This window comes from Glandiceps talaboti, chromosome 6 (assembly GCF_964340395.1).
Source record: "Glandiceps talaboti chromosome 6, keGlaTala1.1, whole genome shotgun sequence".
Taxonomy (NCBI): Eukaryota; Metazoa; Hemichordata; class Enteropneusta; family Spengelidae; genus Glandiceps; species Glandiceps talaboti.
Genome location: NC_135554.1, coordinates 24,942,698 through 24,961,822, shown reverse-complemented (window position 1 = coordinate 24,961,822; position 19,125 = coordinate 24,942,698). Strand labels below are relative to the sequence as shown.

The 19,125-nt window shown below is 35.7% G+C and overlaps 1 protein-coding gene across 1 annotated transcript; it reads right to left on the bottom strand.

Moving 5' to 3' along the window:
* Positions 1-3,024: 3,024 nt before the first annotated feature.
* LOC144436128 (L-threonine ammonia-lyase-like) lies at positions 3,025-12,941 on the bottom strand. Its single transcript, XM_078124829.1, has 12 exons — positions 12,629-12,941; positions 11,415-11,631; positions 9,917-9,987; positions 8,643-8,874; positions 8,107-8,162; positions 7,388-7,550; positions 7,141-7,231; positions 6,615-6,690; positions 5,890-6,015; positions 5,124-5,291; positions 4,602-4,659; positions 3,025-4,466 (listed from the first exon to the last, which is right to left on the bottom strand). The coding sequence occupies exons 2-12, from the start codon at positions 11,604-11,606 to the stop codon at positions 4,362-4,364; spliced, it is 1,338 nt and encodes a 445-aa protein (XP_077980955.1). The 5' UTR covers positions 11,607-11,631; positions 12,629-12,941; the 3' UTR covers positions 3,025-4,361.
* Between the last annotated feature and the right edge of the window lie 6,184 nt (positions 12,942-19,125).

The following is a 19,125-nucleotide window of genomic DNA, read 5'->3' as shown; positions in this document are numbered from 1 at the left end:
CCCCTAACTTCACCCCCCCCAAGTTCTCTTTCCTCTCCTCCTGACAAAAGAAACTACTGTTCCCCTAACTTCTCCATCATCGACCCCCCCCCCCCTAAAAAAAATAATAATAAAAATAAATTATACTATCTTTCCTCTTCTGACAAAAAAAACTATTGTGTGCCCCTCCAGTATGTCTACTAAACTTTCTACTTAAACTACATTTCAATTTCAATGCCCTTTGCTGAAAGCAGTATATGGTAGAAACTAGTGATAAATATGAACACGTTTATACTTTAGATTGCACACTCCAAAATAAATGTCAGTTTAAATCCTTATAAAACAACTGAACCCACTAAAATTAAAACTAAATCTATGTCAAACTTGAAAATTGTTTGAATGATAGCAAAGACCATGGTAGTGTATATTTCAGAAGCAAAAACAACTTGGAGTAAACTGAAAGACATGATAAAAAGTTTTTATGTTCATCCCAGTATTAACAAACCCTTGTCTATAAGATCCCTTTTGACAAAAACATCATTTTCAATACAAAACGGTACATGCAAGAATGAATGTTTATGAACTCTGTGTGTACTGTCTCTAAAAACAGAAAAAAACATAAACCCCAAATTCTGGCTGACTTCTCATCAGCACTGCCAGGGGTGTAGAGAGATGTCATTCCATAATAGTACACCCTTCACGAGGGTGACGATTATCTTCAAGAATTTTCTGACTTTCTGACTCCGTGACTACATTTGTATAGCAATATTTTGTTTATCAGAGTACATAATTTTCATAGTTTCTACATTTGTGACCCCATGAGTGACAGCAATATTACTGCCCATTTCATGTCAGTGTTCACTGGTTTTGTTTGATACAACAAAGCAGCAACCGATAAGAACCTGCATATGCTACACTTTAAGATAACAGCAGTGATTGAATACTTTCTTGCTACATTTTGTATAAATAAAATGAATTGACATGTCATTTATGGAGACATCAAATGCAATGCACACATGAAAACATTGGCACCTGCATGTCTGTGTCTAGTTGCAGTGTGTTTTATACATGTTTTTGTTTTGTTGTTCTTTCAGACAAAATGTAACAAGAAATCTGGCTATCTAAAAGTGTATAATTGGCTTCCGCATGGTTGCATCAAACAGAGCCACTGAACACTAACATGACACAGGTGGTATATTCTTGATAAAACTGGCTTTATTTGTAACATGATAGATTCTGGGTGTCAAGTCCTTTATGTATTTTAAGATGATTTCTGTACTTCAAAAGGGGGTCTTATATATGTACAAGAAAAAGTACATTATGAAGAAATATGTATGTATCAATATCAAAAACATTCCCTGTTGTGTTCCATACATAGTACCACTAGAAAATGAATATGTTAACTCTATAATACTCAAATAGTTTTAAGCAGGATAAAATTTACATGTCTTTTGCAATGAAAAAATAAGTACATGTACATCACTGGAAAATACCCAAGAAAGTGCCTAAAGCACCATCACATCTCTACATGTACTGATAAGTTAATACTCTGAGTGAAGTTCAATGCTATTAATTTATGTGATTTCATAATTGATAATTTAATAATGTGCTAACATGATTCTTAGTGTGTCTAAAAATACCATGTTTTCAGATTCAGATATATTATGTCTGGAGTTAACACTAATAAGTAGATCTGTAGTAGTTTCTAGTTAATTTGCATGTTATCTGTAGTAGTTTCCAGTTAATTTGCATGTTATCTGTAGTAGTTTCCAGGTAATTTGCATGTTATGTGTAGTAGTTTCCAGTTAATTTGCACGTTATGTCTATGTACACCTGTATTCCTGAATTTACTTGCAAATACATGTTGATGCATGTCTATTGGCTATGAGTAGATTTATTGCTTGAATCTGATTGGATGTGACTTAAATGAAGTCATTTCAATATCTTCAGACAACTTCCAAGTACAATAATGATCCATGGAATCTACTGTGTTGTTAGAGAGTAAGAAATCCATATTTGACCCTGACTGAGGACGACATAAGTGTAATTATACCATCAAAAGGGCAAGGTGCCTGTTTCCCTGACAACTAACTTGAATGGAAACTAATAACTCCTGCAGTCGTAGGGAGTATAGCTTCTAGTTTGGATAAAAAAAAATTAATTTTCAATCACAAAGCTTAGTTCTGTTCGCCAATCTAATGAATTATTCATGTACGGTGTACAGTAAAGACTCTTCATTATTTAGTCACTGGATATGTACTACTACACACTATTTACCAAAAACCTTATTTACACCCAAAATATAATGCACAAATGAACATTCCACTTGGAGAAGGATGAAATCTGATAAATAAACAAAATGCTGACTCAGGTACATGCCAATATGTTGCATTAGTCGAGTAGTCTATTCTTGATGCTGTACTAGACACAATTACTACACATCAATATATCTCACACACAAATGTTTATGTATAAACATAACACCCAAAAGTTATTAGCAAAGAAAATTTACAAATTCTTCACACAGGAAAATGAAATCTGACTGAAACGAACAAAACATGCACTCACACAGGTACATAAGCCGGTATCTTAATGTGAGAATCCCATTGGTCCATATCCTTAGTGCATACAACAACTAAGCATGAATGTATTACACACACTTTAGTGATGACCATGAACATTTTATGATCACCATGAAATCTGACTGAAACGAACAAAACATGCACTCACACAGGTACATAAGCCGGTATCTTAATGTGAGAATCCCATTGGTCCATATCCTTAGTGCATACAACAACTAAACATGAATGTATCACACACACTTTAGTGATGACCATGAAATTTTATGATCACCATGAAATCTGACTGAAATGAACAAAACATGTATTCATGCAAGTACAGGCTAACATCTTGTAACCCAATCTCAGCGCTAGACTTCATATTATACATACATATACATGTCTGTCTGTCTGTCTGTCTGTCTGTCTGTCTGTCTGTCTGTCTGTCTCTCTCTCTCTCTCTCTCTCACACACACACACACACACACACACACACACACACACACACACATTCTCCCTCAAGATAAAAGCATTGTGACACACCTGTAGTTCCTTTTCCCGTCTCAAAATTGCATTGGTAGTATGGGAAAAAATGACCCTAACTATCTTTCACTGTAATTTTACCCTACCACGTGTCTGCTAAAGTTACATAATGAAATTATCTATAGTGATATAAAGTCAAACACAAAAATGAAAATCCACAATGTTAATGAAGTTTGAAATGCTGTATCCCCAATCCTAAGAAATACTAGTACTATATTTAAAAGAGTGTGACCATGACCTGCTTGGTTTCACATACCCTAAAACATTGACTTGGCAAATACTGTCGTTAGTACCTAGTAATAACTATTTACAAACATTGTGTAATTATCTATACATCATATCTACATTGATAGTCTACATGCTAACGTAGTATTCAATCATCTCTTCACTCCATCCAACTCAATGGGAAATCGTGAACCAAAAGTTGTTCATGCAAATGATAAACCCTCAACCCCACCCTACTCCCGACTGTTAGAATGATGTAAGCAATGTATAAGTAGCATTCTTAGCTGACAAATGTACCCTATTTTGACATTACATAATTGTCCCTAATTAACACTAACTTATCATAGGGCAGAATTCTGTGATTGATTAACTAACATACGATGTTATTGACTTTGTAGGTGACTTCGGTTGAATTTGGAATTTCACCTCAGGACCTCATTGAGCTAGACGTATAGAGAGATTTGATGCAGGATAGCCCTAGACTACTACATTGACTACATTTACCTTCACTCCACATATGACATAATGTAATCCCCAAATCTGAACTTTTTAAAACATAGACACACAACATTTATATCCTACATAAAGAAGGATATCATGACACATCTGTTTGCAGGAGCTTTCTAACTTTTACAACAATCTGGTATTGTTACTGTTCAGTGACATAGAACATTACGTTGTATTGGATGTTGGTGCTATACAAATTATTTTGACTGATTGATTGATACAGTTAATATAAAAAAAGAAGAATTTCAGTGGGTGAAAAGTCTTTTAGACTAACATTCTTTAATGTGCTCAAAATCTTAAGATCATTATACCTATGTAAATATTATGCTTAAGTCCGTATGTCAAATAGTGAAATACTACAGATATCAGGTAAACCCCGTCTGGGAAATGGGTTTAATTATTTTTATCCCATGCATTCTCTTTGTAAATTCTTCATTGCAGCACATTTCTTGTAAGCAAGATGTATAAAAGCAACGTTCGATGAGAAGACACAGTAACTGTTTTCCATTCACACAGAAATGATCACAAACATACGCGAGTTTCACTTTCCTAGGAGTTATGTGGTCCCCAGGTGACATGTTCGTAGCGGTCTCGGAGTGTTTTCTCTAATTCCTTGCCGTGTTCTTCATCTCTTGTTTCTACCACACATTTCACCTGATGTGAGTAAAAATACAGATAAAGTAAATTATGAAATACATGAACAAATCAGACAAATAACGGACACATAAAATGAGAAATTAATTGAGAATTCGTCTATCACACAGTTTTGGAAATTAAAGTCTCTCTCACCTGTACACTGAATATATCAGTCTTCAACCAGGCTCGCTCATGGAATATATCTTTCAAGCTGGAAGATATGTAAATCACTATTAATATTCATCATATACAGAAAATATCTGCTGACCTCTAACACAGAGTTTAAGTACAGACACAAGCTTACATACATACATACATACATACATACATACATACATACATACATACATACATACATACATACACACACACACACACATACATACATACTTTGGACTACTTTGACATTTGCATTTCTTCAGTGTGTAGAATTAGGTACAAACAGAAAATGAATAAAAAAGAAAAGTGAATTTTACATAATATGCGCACGATTATTGTGGTTCTTTCTATGTTTGTTTTTTCCCTGTCTGCCTGGTAGAAATTCAAGGATAGCAAACAAAGTATTTAATTGAAGGAGCCTACTATACAGGAGAAGACTCGCACATGAATTGACTGATTGATTTACTATTTAGAAATTCGACATTTACCATCTGGACAGGATATAAATGGACTCACCTGACACCTGCCTCTGCAATGATCTTTGTGAGTTCTGCAATTCCCCCAGGCCTGTCACTGACTTGTACAATAAACCTACAGAGTCTACCATCTGCTGCCAAACCACGCTCTATACATCGCCCTAATACAGCTGTATCAATGTTACCACCGCATAGAGGAATGACCACCCTGGAACGAACAGATATCTTGTTACAAATCCTTGTCTCCAGTTTTATCCTGACTCATTTGGTCAAAATTTCAAATTGAGTGAAAGACCAATCAATCTTTACACAATTGCAATTAAAGGATAACCCTCAAGTACTATGAGTTTTATCTTTCATTTGGCGGGGGTGGGGTGGATCTATGACAAAGTTTTGACCAGGAAGAGAAATATAAGGCAGAAATTAAGGAAAGAGCACATGGACGAGAAAACATATTTCAGAAAATAGGTCTTGTGTACTTACAAAGAACTAAAAGCATCAAAACTAAGACTTCTATTTGTTAACTAATTATAAAGTAACAAGAAATTAGTGCAAATGGAGTGTGACTCTTAAATGTACTACTAACACAAAAATTTCTAAGATTTCTAATAACACTTTTAACTAACTGTTTATGAACTATGAATAAACCACCTGTTGCTAGGTTATCCTTGCAGGAGAAGAGTACAGGGTATGACATGGAATTTTTCAAAACAACAGCAAAGCTAATACCTTAGCTATCCTCCACCATATATATACAACATTTACACTTTGAGTAAACCAGTTTGATAAATGCAACATTCACTTACCTTTTTCCTTTTAATTCTGGTAGACGACCTCCAAGTATGGCAGCTAAACCTGTAGCACCAGCACCTTCTACAACAGCTTTCTCTAACTCTATCAGTCTAAGAATTGCTAATGCTATGTAATCCTCACTGTAAATCCAATGCAATGACAGAGGAAATATTAAAGTGAAGTGCAAAAGTGTGTACATTCACAAGTTATATACATGTACACAATACAGTACAAACACAAAAGCACAAACACTTTGATAACATTCAGGCAAGTAATACATCAAAACATACACCATTTAACACCCCTTACAACTGAATCAAGTGCCAGGGTTTCACTCCCTCGTGTTTGGTGTGAGCTGTTGCAGAATTTGTCGACGTCTTGTGAGCTAACAACTTTACAGTAGAGAAATATGGGCACAACAGCCAAATTGCGAATAAGGAAATGAATATAAGGAAACAGGAAACGGGAGCCAACTTCACACATCCTTAAATAGTGCAAATGTACATGTGCATTCTGAGAAATCACCTTCAGTACTAATCTTGTAACCTATATATTATCTATACTTGGTATCACCCTATTGTGTTTTTGCATAGTTGGGTCTAGTCCATTCAATATTAGGTGTGGGCAACATACTTGGGATCATTTGGATGGGTGAAATTATCTAAAAGTTCGAGTCGTGATTAAGAAAGCTGAAGAGTAAATTTCCTACTCAAAAAGAAAGTTGAAGATTTCTTCTTACCTAACAGTGACTACCTTGTCTACTAATGGCCTGGCAGTAGCAAATGCATTCACACCAACTGTAGGAACTGCCAAACCTACAGGAAAAAGAAGAGAGAGGAGATAATGAAAATTTCCAACACAAGTTCCTTGCCCATTGCACTGAATAATAATTGTCAACCACCAGAAGACCACAATTTGGATTTATTATTCATCTCAGGAATGTTGAACTTTATTCTAAATATCAAAACTTGCTGTTGTGGGAGTATTCTTTCTGAAAAAATTACAAATGAACCATAATTCGGAATCAATAGAATCCAGGCATAAAGGCCCATGATTCATTCCCTGACTCTCTCATTAGTGTTATTTTATCAGTGGAGCTATAAGGATCACTCTTTAGTTCAGTATTTTTTCTATAGCTCTTCCATACAACTGTTTTTCCTCACCTACATTTCACCCTATTCTAAAATGTGTCTTTAACACCAAATCCTGCAAAGCTATTTGATATGACTAAGAAATCCACTAATGTAATAGACTGTGAAACCTACCATCAGCCAATGTTGACAGAACTTTTGTGTAAACTGGACTCCCTTCTTCTAAAGCAGCTTTGAAACTTGCACACCGCTCTGATTCCACACCCTATAAGAAACACAATATACCACAAATTTCAAATCAAATTCACTGCACTGAATATTGAAATACTTTATATAAAAAATATTGAAATAATTTATATTAAATTTGAAAAATTTGTTTTCATTTTTTTGGAAACATCTTGAGTTGACTAATTTTACTTACTATAATTTGTATATGTGGGTACAAACTCTTGACTGCTAAGGCTGTTCCAGCAATTAAACCTGCTCCCCCAACTGGTATGACCACCGCATCTATATCTGAAACTTGTTCAACAATCTCTAGTCCCATAGTACCCTGTCCAGCCAGTATGTGTGGATGATCATACCTGAAATACACAAATACGAACAATTACAGTGATTTGAAAATAGTAATTATTATTGTACAAACCGCTGATTATACTGCTGCCTAGTGTTCAACTGTAACTATGGACTATGTCATTCTGATGAGGATCATCAACCAAGACAGATTGAAAACTCAATTCTGAAAACTTTGAACTGTTTGTGTGTTATAACCTTTATAAATCCTTTCTATTCACAGCAGAGTCGAAATATTTCTTGGAAGTGAATGCCAAATTTTTGCAGATGCCAGGGTGTACCACAATGGGCTATTTCAGGATACAAGCATGGAGATCCCAGCTGTTTCTTTTTAAGCTCATTTCATCCATAGTCCATTGTAGTAAACCCCTGACAATGCTAAAATGATGTCAGCGACAATTTGGGATTCACTTCTAAGAAATATTTTGACTCTGTGAGTAGAAATTTCATTAGTGTAAATGTGTTTATCTATCATAAACTAATACAAAAATGTACAAAATTAATTTGTACAAAAAGATGTAACAGTTCATTAAAAAAGTTTGTAAAATCCACCAAAATCATACCTACCCATTGATATACTGTAGGCTTTTTTCTTTGGCAAGTTTCATGGCAATTTTTTTGGACTGTAGAGAGAGAGAGAATTTTTAATTGTTATCTATACTGACATAATCTCCTAAACATACTTTTTTAAATCATGGACTTTACAACCGTGTGTAGTGACAAACGAGGAAATAGATATCAGTCAGGACACTGGCTATATGTGTCATGTCCAACTATTAAAAGCACATGCTTCAGTCCCATGTTCTCATATTAGTATTATCTCATCAACAACAACACCATAAGGATAAGATAGAATTATTCCTTTGTTTCGGGCTTACTTTTTCATCTGCCAGACATCTGTTTTTCACACCATAATCTTAATCCTAATTCGACATGGTCTTTAAATATGAGATAAGCCAAACAGGGAGTACTGTAGTTTGTAAGGTATGCCATGACGGGGCACATCGTTCAACAGAGAGGAGGTCGATGAGGGCGAAACAACAGAATGTTTAGGATTACTGCTGCATGGTTTGATTTCTTTATGTATATACCATGATACCTACCTCACCAAGATCAGCACCATTGACAATAACATTAGCACCATGTTGCTTGCATAAACTGATTTTCATTATTGGAGCTATGATAGGCATCACAACATAGACTGGAATACCAAGATCCTGACCATGATAAGACAAAGCAAGGGCGTGATTCCCAGCAGATGCCGCGATGACTCCTCGTTGTTTTTGTTCTGCAGGCAACATCAATAACGTGTACCTTGCTCCCCTTTCTTTAAAACTGTGGATAAGATACACAGAATTACACTAGTATGCACTTTCATTAAACATAATGTATGTGCCCCAGCCTTCACTTGTAAATGATGTTACTTTCATTTTTGTTTGGAATGAGTCATGAGTGTGTCGAAAGCGTTCTCTTTATCTATCCATAGTGCAGTATTAAATTTAAAGCAGAAATATCTAAGAGTCGCCGAAAGACTGTGCGTATGATACACATTTTCAATTTAGATGCTGGTAGATAAGAAACAGGCTTCCCACAGACCACTCATTACAAATATAAACAATACCATACACAGTGACACACTTGTATATTCAGATTTGACATACTTACAAATTGAAACTAGCAAGAATTTGAGCCTGCTTGCATGGTTCCATATGGTGACATGTGTACACATACATGTACCTATAGCGTGTCAGCATGAGTGCAGTATTGTTTATATTTGTATCGAGTGGTCTGTGGGAAGCCTGTTTCTTATCTATCTAAATTGTTCGTGGGAATATAAAATGTGTATGATATGCACAGTCTTTCAGTGACCCTTCAATATTTCTGCTGTAAAAATTTATGTATGACACATAATAGTTTTGCCATTGCCTGATGACTGTACTTTGTAAAATGTAATAGTGTCAGTTGTAACAAATATTTTTTGAGCATGATTCTAGAAATATTGAACTTGTAACTTTACAATAATTTGTCTGATATGAAAAATATCACCTACATATTTCAAAACTCACATAGCTGCTACTTTTGTAATAACATGTTCTTTACATTATCTTAAAATATACGCCGGGTATTATCACCTTGACAAGTGAATCGACAGCAATCAAATTGTGCTGTCTGATCAACTCTACTCATACTATAAATACTAAATATGTGCCTATACACAGTACACTAGTATATACCAAACATGAGCTTTATAACACATTGCCAACACTTTTGTATGTATCAATGTAATTATTGTGAAACACATAACTTTTTATTTTGATATTGACCTCACAACACAAACACATTTACCTGAATATTATAACTTTCATTTTGCACTCACCTGCCAGTATACTGTAAAAATTCTTTCTTGAAAAATATCTCCACCCCTGTCACTCCTGACATGTGTGATTTCTATATTAGAAATAAAACATATGTATTGATAAATAATGGTAAATAAACAACAAAGGAAGCATTTTTTTCCTTTGCAGTAAAGATAGTAAAGGTCAACGCGATAGCAGCTACCAATACCTTTACTAATAAATCAACAATTTGTTTTACAACAGACAGGTGGAACTATCCGACCTTTGACCTTTGTTGGTAAATTTTGCTATTTTAATTGTTGTCTATGCAGTGATCCATTCCTTTTCACCTCTTAACAATTTAAATGATGCTAACAGTATTATTAGGTCAAAATTCAATTCGAGAAATATACACAAAAAAATATCTGTAATCTTCAGTGTTTTATAGTCACAAGTAGACAGCTCCATTTTGTTTCTATTTTTTTATTTCACTTTTTTTTTGTCACTGAATTAGAGGTTGAAGAGTGAATGTCTATGGTCACTGTCACAAACAATTTTTGAATTTGATAGTACATGTAGTTACATTTGCTGATACAATGACAATAGCCCAGATGGAGATATATTAGAAACACAGTAATATTGTTGATAACAAAGTACCCTCCCCCTAGCCACTACACTGCCTTATAGAGATATATACTTTCATGAAACTTTGAAAGTTATATACACAACTATTTTGGTCATAATTATGCTTCACATGTCACATGTAATTCTGTACAACATATGCTGGACTTGTATGTAGGTGATGATTTACTGTGGCTTTGGACAATATATATTTTGTACATGCAACCTATAATCATTCACAACTTTTGTCATAATTATTGAGCACACATCACATGTAATTCTTTAGAACATGCTCTGCTAAACCAATATATAATATGTGTACAAGGTGACTGATTGCAGCTGTGAACAACAATGGATGTACATGTATTAGTAAGACAACCATGGCACATTTCCATAGCAGTCTGCAGTGGTCTGAGTACCAATGTAAACCAGATCAAAGGTCAAGTGATATAAGCTGTGAATCAACAACAACCTTCTAAGGTTCATGACCTGAAGTATTTGACAAACAAATATTTTACTCAAGGTCACTCTTTCAGCTCTAAAACTTGCTTCCAAATTTCCCCTCCTTTAAAATGTCTTTAGATTCCATGATATGCTATCATAATGACTAAATAAACTACATGTTGCTAGAATCAGAATATAACAATAACAAATTTGCAAGATAAAAACGTCCTTGGTCTAAAAAAAAGTTGATAAAAAGTTGATACTTTGGCAGTGACAGTTCATTCCAAATCTAATCATTCAGAATGTTGTATACCAATCTGTCAACTATAAAGCTTAGAGCTCCTGGATTTACTTTGTACAAGTAAAATCAGATGATATGAAGGATCCACTTTGAAATGTCAGTGTTATCAATTTGTCAGGACCAAGGACATTTTATCTACAGTACCCAAGTTTTTACAATGTCATTCTACTCACCTGGCAAGGGGTTCTCTGTATTCCATTTTTAATTTTATAAGCTGCTGCACTAACATCTTGAAATCGGACAACGACAGGATTCTCGGGATCACAAAATTCATCTTTCAATTCTTCTTCCTCATTCATTATACTTTCTTTGATGGAGAGTCCGTTCATGCTGGATGTCTCAACGGAGTCTTGTGCTGCTGGCATCTTGACTATACAGAACAGTCTTCAACTAACATACATAGAAAGGAGAAATTCCATCTACAAATTATACTACTTACTACGGAAAACCTGCTACTGACAACCTAAGACAAAAACTATTGGTTGATTGCGGTAGATTACAAAAGTGGGTGATAGTTTTGCCTGGTCATGTGGATATTTCTGTAATCAAGATAGTGTAAACACTGAGGTTGAATGTGCAGCACTTGAGGAAAACTTGTTATCAGAGCCTCCAATCTACTGTGAGTGTAGTTACACCATTATCCATTCATAGCTTATGTCAACATGTCACCATGTCATACCAGAAATAGGTTTACTTTCTGTCTCAGCTTGCCAACAATTCATCTATAATTTAATCTCACATTTCATTTGTCTAAGCATGTCAAATAAAATGTATTACAAATAACATTACTTTTTATAGTCTTCCTGATATTGCCAATTATACAAAGAATGGATATTTATTATCTTTGTATTAGAAAAGTCTTATTATCCTCAAAAAAAAAGAAAAGAAAACAAGTTGACTGGTGAAACGAAACGTTTAAAAGTAGTGCCTGAGATCATACATACAAACATGTATTTCATCTTCATAAAATTACTGTCCCATCGTCTTTTCATGTTAACAGTGAAAAATGGCCAACGACCTTCCATATCAGGTAATATCAATTGGTGTCATTCAAGCAAATCTTCAATTGTTACGCTCCATATATCCATGGATGTATTAGTAATACATCCATGATATATCTAACATAAACATTCATGTTATTCAAACTCACACAAAGCTACTATTGCGACACGCAGAACTGCCTCCTTGATCCGCCCAATTCCAGTTCTTGTCGTAAATATTTTCCGCACAGCTGACGACATTTACATCATGAGTGCTAGTGACACAATTCAGTGATCTGTGATGAGTCTGACGGAAATATCATGTGCGGCACCTGTCACACGTTTTCTCTATTTGCTGTGATGCTACTACGAAAGACGAATGTTCAACAGAAAATAATGATACTCACCCAAAACTAAGGATAGATACCCGTTCTTCAAAGGCTTCTGGATTGAATAAGAAATGGCCTTGACTAACACAGCACTGTGCACAGTGGGCGAAATGTCAGCTGATTCTTGCTCAATAACAAACTGAATGCAGCTTGCCAGCGGTGTGACGCAGAGACAGTTTTAACCACTTTCCGTACAAGCTCCCGCCTTGATATTTCCCAGTGTTAAAGATATAAATGATACTGGCGTAAACGTAAAATACGATGGCGTAAAATCGTCGGTAAATAATAGATTTTTCGTTAAAATATAGAGACTGAAACGGCATACACCATAACAACAACACCGGCTTCACAATATGGAAGACACTGTAAGCTGATTGGATAGTGAGTGCCACTCCTGTAATATGATTGGTTTAGAGAGACAACGCCTTTGTAAGGTCACAGCTAGCGGTCACGTAAACCATAGACGTGTCTATGCTGTATGCGTAAACAATACATCGGGCAGTTTTCCAAGTACGTAAAATCACACCCCTTACACCGTATGTATGCATCATAGTTTTCTAAAGAACGAGCAAACATGACAAAAAGGAATCTCACGGCTTATACTTATTACCAAATGTGTGCATGCTCATGATATCCATGTTCTGTTGTGAACTTGTTGTGTTATTCTAGTTTTACATGAACATCGCAATACTTTGCCACGTGTTGCGTGTTTATTGCGTGCTGACACATTGCGTGCTAATACAAGATCTGAAATCTGATGCAATACATTTACATTATATCCATTACGTAACATACAGTGTGAGCGTCACCAAACGTCTCGGCGTTGGCTGTGATGAGGTAGCTAAATGGTCCAAAATTGAACAGTTGCGGGGCAAAGTGCTACATCTAGCACTTCGCCACTTTTTGACAAAGTGCTAGATCTAGCACTTCGTCAGTTTTCGCCGAAGTGCTAGATCTAGCACTTCGCCAGAAAACAACGAAGTGCGGGACTGTAAACAACGAAGCGCCTCCAACGGCTTGATATAACGTGGTCGTTCGCATCCACATACATGCGTCATGTCAGTAGTCCGTGTACGTGGTCGTGTGGCGCATGATCGACTCCAAAACTTATCTTTGGCCGATTGTAACAACGACACGATTTATCTGAAGTTTGTTAAATGTTTGCCGAGTAAAACGGCCGATTGAAAGTTCACGTTGCCGTACGTACGGTTGTGTCCCGGGGGTTGTGTGTTATGTTACAATTTACAAACATGCCTTGTCAATACCTCGCGGTGGATGGACTTGCGCGATCACAGAAACAAGTGTTATTATTTTACCCCTTTCATATACAATTGGCTAAAACACGTCAACGATATTATCGACATTGTATTTTATTCTGATAGAAACATTCTGATATCATACATATCTCGGGAGTGCCCGTGGGTGGGACTGTACTTCAGAATCTGCAATCTTCTCTGTAAACAAGGACTAGCCACTCAGTATTTCTTGTACCATGTCTATTTTAGAGCGGGAAAGCGGATATATCAATCATAACGTCTTGAAATAAATTTGAAAATCACTGAAATCTTTATCCAGTATCCATCTTTCAGTATAATCACCTGTGTGCTTATTTTCATTCTAATCTATGAAGTAGTAGAACAAGAATATTGTGCAAAATCATGTCATAACTCTGGTGATTTACACGAGGTAGAGCGCGCCTCTGGGGACACATTTATTCTATAAAATCTTTAAAATTTCTCCAAACTGTTTGAACGGATAGTTTTATTTTGTTGATCTCTCTGAAATGACAAATCAATATAGGGGTCATTGTGTTTGTTTTTAAACAAACCGACACCCCTTTCTTTCCCCGGATCCTGGATTTGGCAGCCATGCTGGATTCTAAAAAGATGAGTTTGATAATATGCACTTTATTTTCGCAATTTTTCTCGTATAAACCATTTCCTATCGCTATTTCTCGAACGGTCGTCATCTGTATTTCTTACTTTTGTTAATGATATGCAATCCAGTTCACGAAGTGACGTTTATTACTGCTCTACGATCATCGGCGTCACACTACGCTACCCATGGCTATTATTATTATTATTATTATTTCCCACATTGGATATAATTTCTGAGCGAACTGGAATTACATAAGGGACGATATTGAAGTTGGTGATTGTCTAGGAATGCAAAACAATTCCGATAAACAGTAATGTCGTGATGATTTACTTGAGATCTGGCGAAGTCATGGATTATTTATTGTCGTTGTTTTCAGTCAAGAAGTTGGCTGTACCAAGTATATTGAATTTACAAAACAGTAGCGGTTATCTATAGATTTCTATCAAAATATTAACAGCAATGAAGGGTTGAAATTAAAATTGTTCACACGAATATGTTTTCGCACTTATGTTTTCGATAGCAATATTTTTTATCATCTATTAACGATCTGATAATACTGAAAGAAGTGAATCTATTCAATAGAAATACAGTGAACGTGATATAAACTTACACCCAGACTTTATTTTCGTGTTCAACGATCAAGAAAAATCTTCGCTCTCGCATCTCAGACACACACTAACCCCCCCCCCCCCCAAGAAATTCAGTTTTCCTTTATATTATTTCTTTGTCATGCAATGTTACAAATGTCACTGCCATTAAATCTGCAGTATGAAGTCTGTGACGCACGTCGAACTAAATGTTTCTACTTCCTGAAATCTTCGAAGTTTCGAGTGCGGTATGGGAGTGCGTCTAGTATTTGACATGAACATTTGTCAAAATGGAGGTCTACGGTTGTTGGTAGTGGTGTCAAGCTGTTGTCAAGTACAGAGTACGAAACGTGGTACCGAAACGACTACGTGCTATAGTTGGAGTCTGTGACGCACGCCGAACAAAATTAAAATGTTCGTAGTTTCGACTGCGTTATTTGACGTGACAGCTGTCCAAAATGGCGGTCTGCGGTTGTTGGTAGTGGTGTCAAGCCGTTGTAAGGAGTACGAAACGTGGAAGGGAAACGACCACGTGCTGTAGTTTTCGCCGCATAGAACATCGAAAAAGTACAAAACTGAACGTTACTAAAAATTACGAAGTAGAAACTTGTTTGTGCATTGGCAAAACATACGGAAAATCAAACTCTAACACCGGAAGTAACATTTTACACTGAGAGTAATAACATGTCCAATACCGGTATAAGTTATAACATGACATATTTACCGATGACCTAGCACTTTGCCACACTTTGCCACTCTTTGTTGAAGTGCCAGATCTAGCACTTCGCCACTTTTTGACAAAGTGCTAGATCTAGCACTTCGTCAGTTTTCGCTAAAGTGCTAGATCTAGCACTTTGTCAAAAAGTGGCGAAGTGCTAGATCTAGCACTTTGCCCCGCAACTGTTCCGATTTTGAATTCTTTGTTACATGCTGTGATTATACACCCAGAATTACTAGAAACATATTACTATAAACAATGCAGTTTTACAAATTACACAAATAAATGCGAATACACCAAATCATGGCAAAATAAACTTTGTTAATGGAATAAACTATTGAATGAAAGTCAAAGTATTTGACATGGAGTCAAGGACAGAAGAGGAACATATCTTCTTTGGTGTATCTATTAAAAAGGAAAAGCCAGCAGAGATGGGATATTCCTTTACAGCAGGTGAACAAGACACTGAATCCATGCAGAATTATTGGAAGGTAATAAATGAAGACACTCCCAGATATGGACAGCCTTGTCCTGATGAAACTGTACAACTACATGACACTGAAAGACATCCAGACAGTAACAATGGATCTACAAGTACAGGAGTAAATGAACACATGGACCAAGACCTTGGAGAATCCTTTCCTATGAAAATAGGTCAAGATATTTCTGCTTCTTTGCCATTTGTATGCAATGGATGTGGTAAACGTTTTGCTAATCAGAGAAAACATATTATACACTCAAAAGGGAGGCCATTTGTGTGTGGTAAATGTGGTCAAGAGTTTGTTTGTAGGGTTCTTCGACAAAGACATATGGCAACCCACAAGACTAGAAAGACATTTCCTTGCAGAGAATGTGATAAAGTTTTTATATATAGAAGTAAAATGGAAAGTCACATGAAAGTTCATACAAGTGAAAGACCCTTTATATGTGAAGAATGTGGAAAAGGTTTTAAAGAAAGTAATTCTCTCGAGATACACATGAGTATCCACACCAATAGAAAACCATTTGTATGTAAAGAGTGTGGTAAAGGGCTTACACGGAAGTCCCATTTTAAAAACCATATGAGAATACACTCAACAGATCAAATGTTTCCCTGTGAAATATGTGGTAGTAGTTATAATGCGACATTTAATCTGAAGCGACATATCATGATTCACGCAAATGAAAGAAAATTTGTTTGTAAAGAATGCGGCAGGGGCTTTAATGGTGTGAGTGATCTGAAAAGACACGTGAGAATTCACACAAATGAAAAACCGTTTGTATGTGAAGAGTGTGGTAACAAATTTTGTAAGAAATCTGATCTGAAGAGGCACATGATGGTTCACACTAGTGAAAAACCATTTGTATGTGAAGAGTGTGGGCGGGGTTTTGGTCGACATGAGACACTGAAAAATCACATCAGAATCCACGCAAATGTAAGACCATTTGTATGTGAGGAGTGTGGTAAAGGTTATACCCAAAATAGTCATCTTAAAGAACACATGTTAATTCACACACAGGGAAAAGCATTTGTATGTCAAGAGTGTGGTAAAGGTTTCTATAAAGACACTGCTTTAGATAAGCATATGAAAAGACATGAAAAGTGATGGACTGACGAGCACAACCCCTCAGGAGTTCGTGACAAAACAATATTTTTAACGTTAAGAAGTTTTTAGAAGACATTTACAAAGAGGATTCACTCAGAAATAAAAAGAATGTTTTCAAGAATTTGGTGATATTTTTCACAACTGGACTGAAGTTCAGTCAGTGTGTTGTGTGTGAAAAAACAACAGATTGATTGCCTTGGTATTTGCACAGGGTACAGGGTACAAGATGAATACTAGTATATGCAAAGATTTACATGTTTTTTTTAGCACAACTGAACACTATGGTAGTTCAGTAGTGCTATAGGCATGAAAATGTATGTATGTATGTATGTATGTATGGATACATATGTATGTATGTATGTATGTATGTATGTATGTATGTATGGATACATATGTATGTATGTATGTATGTATGTATGTATGTATGTATGTATGTATGTGTGTGTGTGTATGTACATTTAAAAAACAGTATGTGTGTGTATGTATGTATGTGTGTATGTACATTTAAAAAACAGTATGTGTGTATGTATGTATGTATGTATGTATGTATGTATGTATGTATGTATGTATGTATGTATGTATGTGTGGAAATGACAAATTAAAAACCACAAACGATTGCCTTGGTATTTGGTGGGGTTATTGGTATGGGTGTCTAGAAGGGAAATTGTTGAAAGCAAAATCATCACCTAACAGGTGTGTGATTTGAGTCAAAAATGGTTGGGATGGTTCTTTGGGATGTGTAAATGAATGATTGTTCATGACATGGTGATATCAAGAGTGATAGGCTAATTATAGGCCTGTGGCATGTGGTATCCGGTATCCGGTCAAGAGTCTTCAGTCTATAACTACTTAGCAGATTGGGCTGAAATTTAATGGGCATACATCAGGGGGTATATAGATAAAGAAGTATTCATAACATGATGATCACATCATTGATACCATATTCTTTCTAAAAAAATCTCAATTTTGGTCTAAAACTTATACTGGTATCCCAAATACTATCTGATGAATAGGACAGAAATTTGGTTGGGATGTTTCTGGAGGCGTTATTCTGCAGCTTTTGTTAAAAACAAATTGGACACAAAGATAGCAATTTTGGTTGCACAAGTGAATAAACAATTTAAATATGTATGTAATTTTGCCCAGCAAGAATATGTGCCTGGGATTATGATGTGTTATGAAACATTTATTGTCTGGCCTTATTCGTGCAGTGGTCGACGTCATATAAGCCTTGTGATGTTACATAGCAACTATTTGATTTCAGCATCAAGGAAGCAGTTGCCATACAACAGCCCTAGGGTTAATCGACGCCTACTAGCTAGTGCACTAGTGTGTCCTCATAGCCAGGCAATATGTGTGTAATATTCCTCCACTACCCCGTGGTATTTGGTTGGGACATTACTTGGGTGACTATTTGAGAGATTTTTAAAAAATTAATTCTTCAACTCCAAACGTCTACTGAACAAATATATTGAGATGAACGAAGCATCCGCTTCAAGAGAAAACGCTTCAAGAGAAAATTAACGTTAACAGATTCTATTTCCTTTTAGATCTTCACTTTATTGACATGTAAGTATTTCTATAACAAAAACACCTGACACGTTTGAAATCGTGATATATTTATAGCTGCTCACAGAATACAACAATTAAATAAACATGCAGTGCATATAGACCTGCTACTTTGTCAGTATATTTCAGAACAATGTTGACACATTTGTGTTTCACCGTATTTGAATACGGATCGTT

Coding starts and splice junctions, on each gene's coding strand:
- LOC144436128 (XM_078124829.1), bottom strand. CDS start 11,606: ATGCCAGCAGCACAAGACTCCGTTGAGACATCCAGCATGAACGGACTC. Junction 9,988..11,414: donor TACAGAGAACCCCTTGCCAG/GTGAGTAGAATG, acceptor TTTCTAATATAG/AAATCACACATGTCAGGAGT. Junction 8,875..9,916: donor TTTTTACAGTATACTGGCAG/GTGAGTGCAAAA, acceptor TCTTATCCACAG/TTTTAAAGAAAGGGGAGCAA.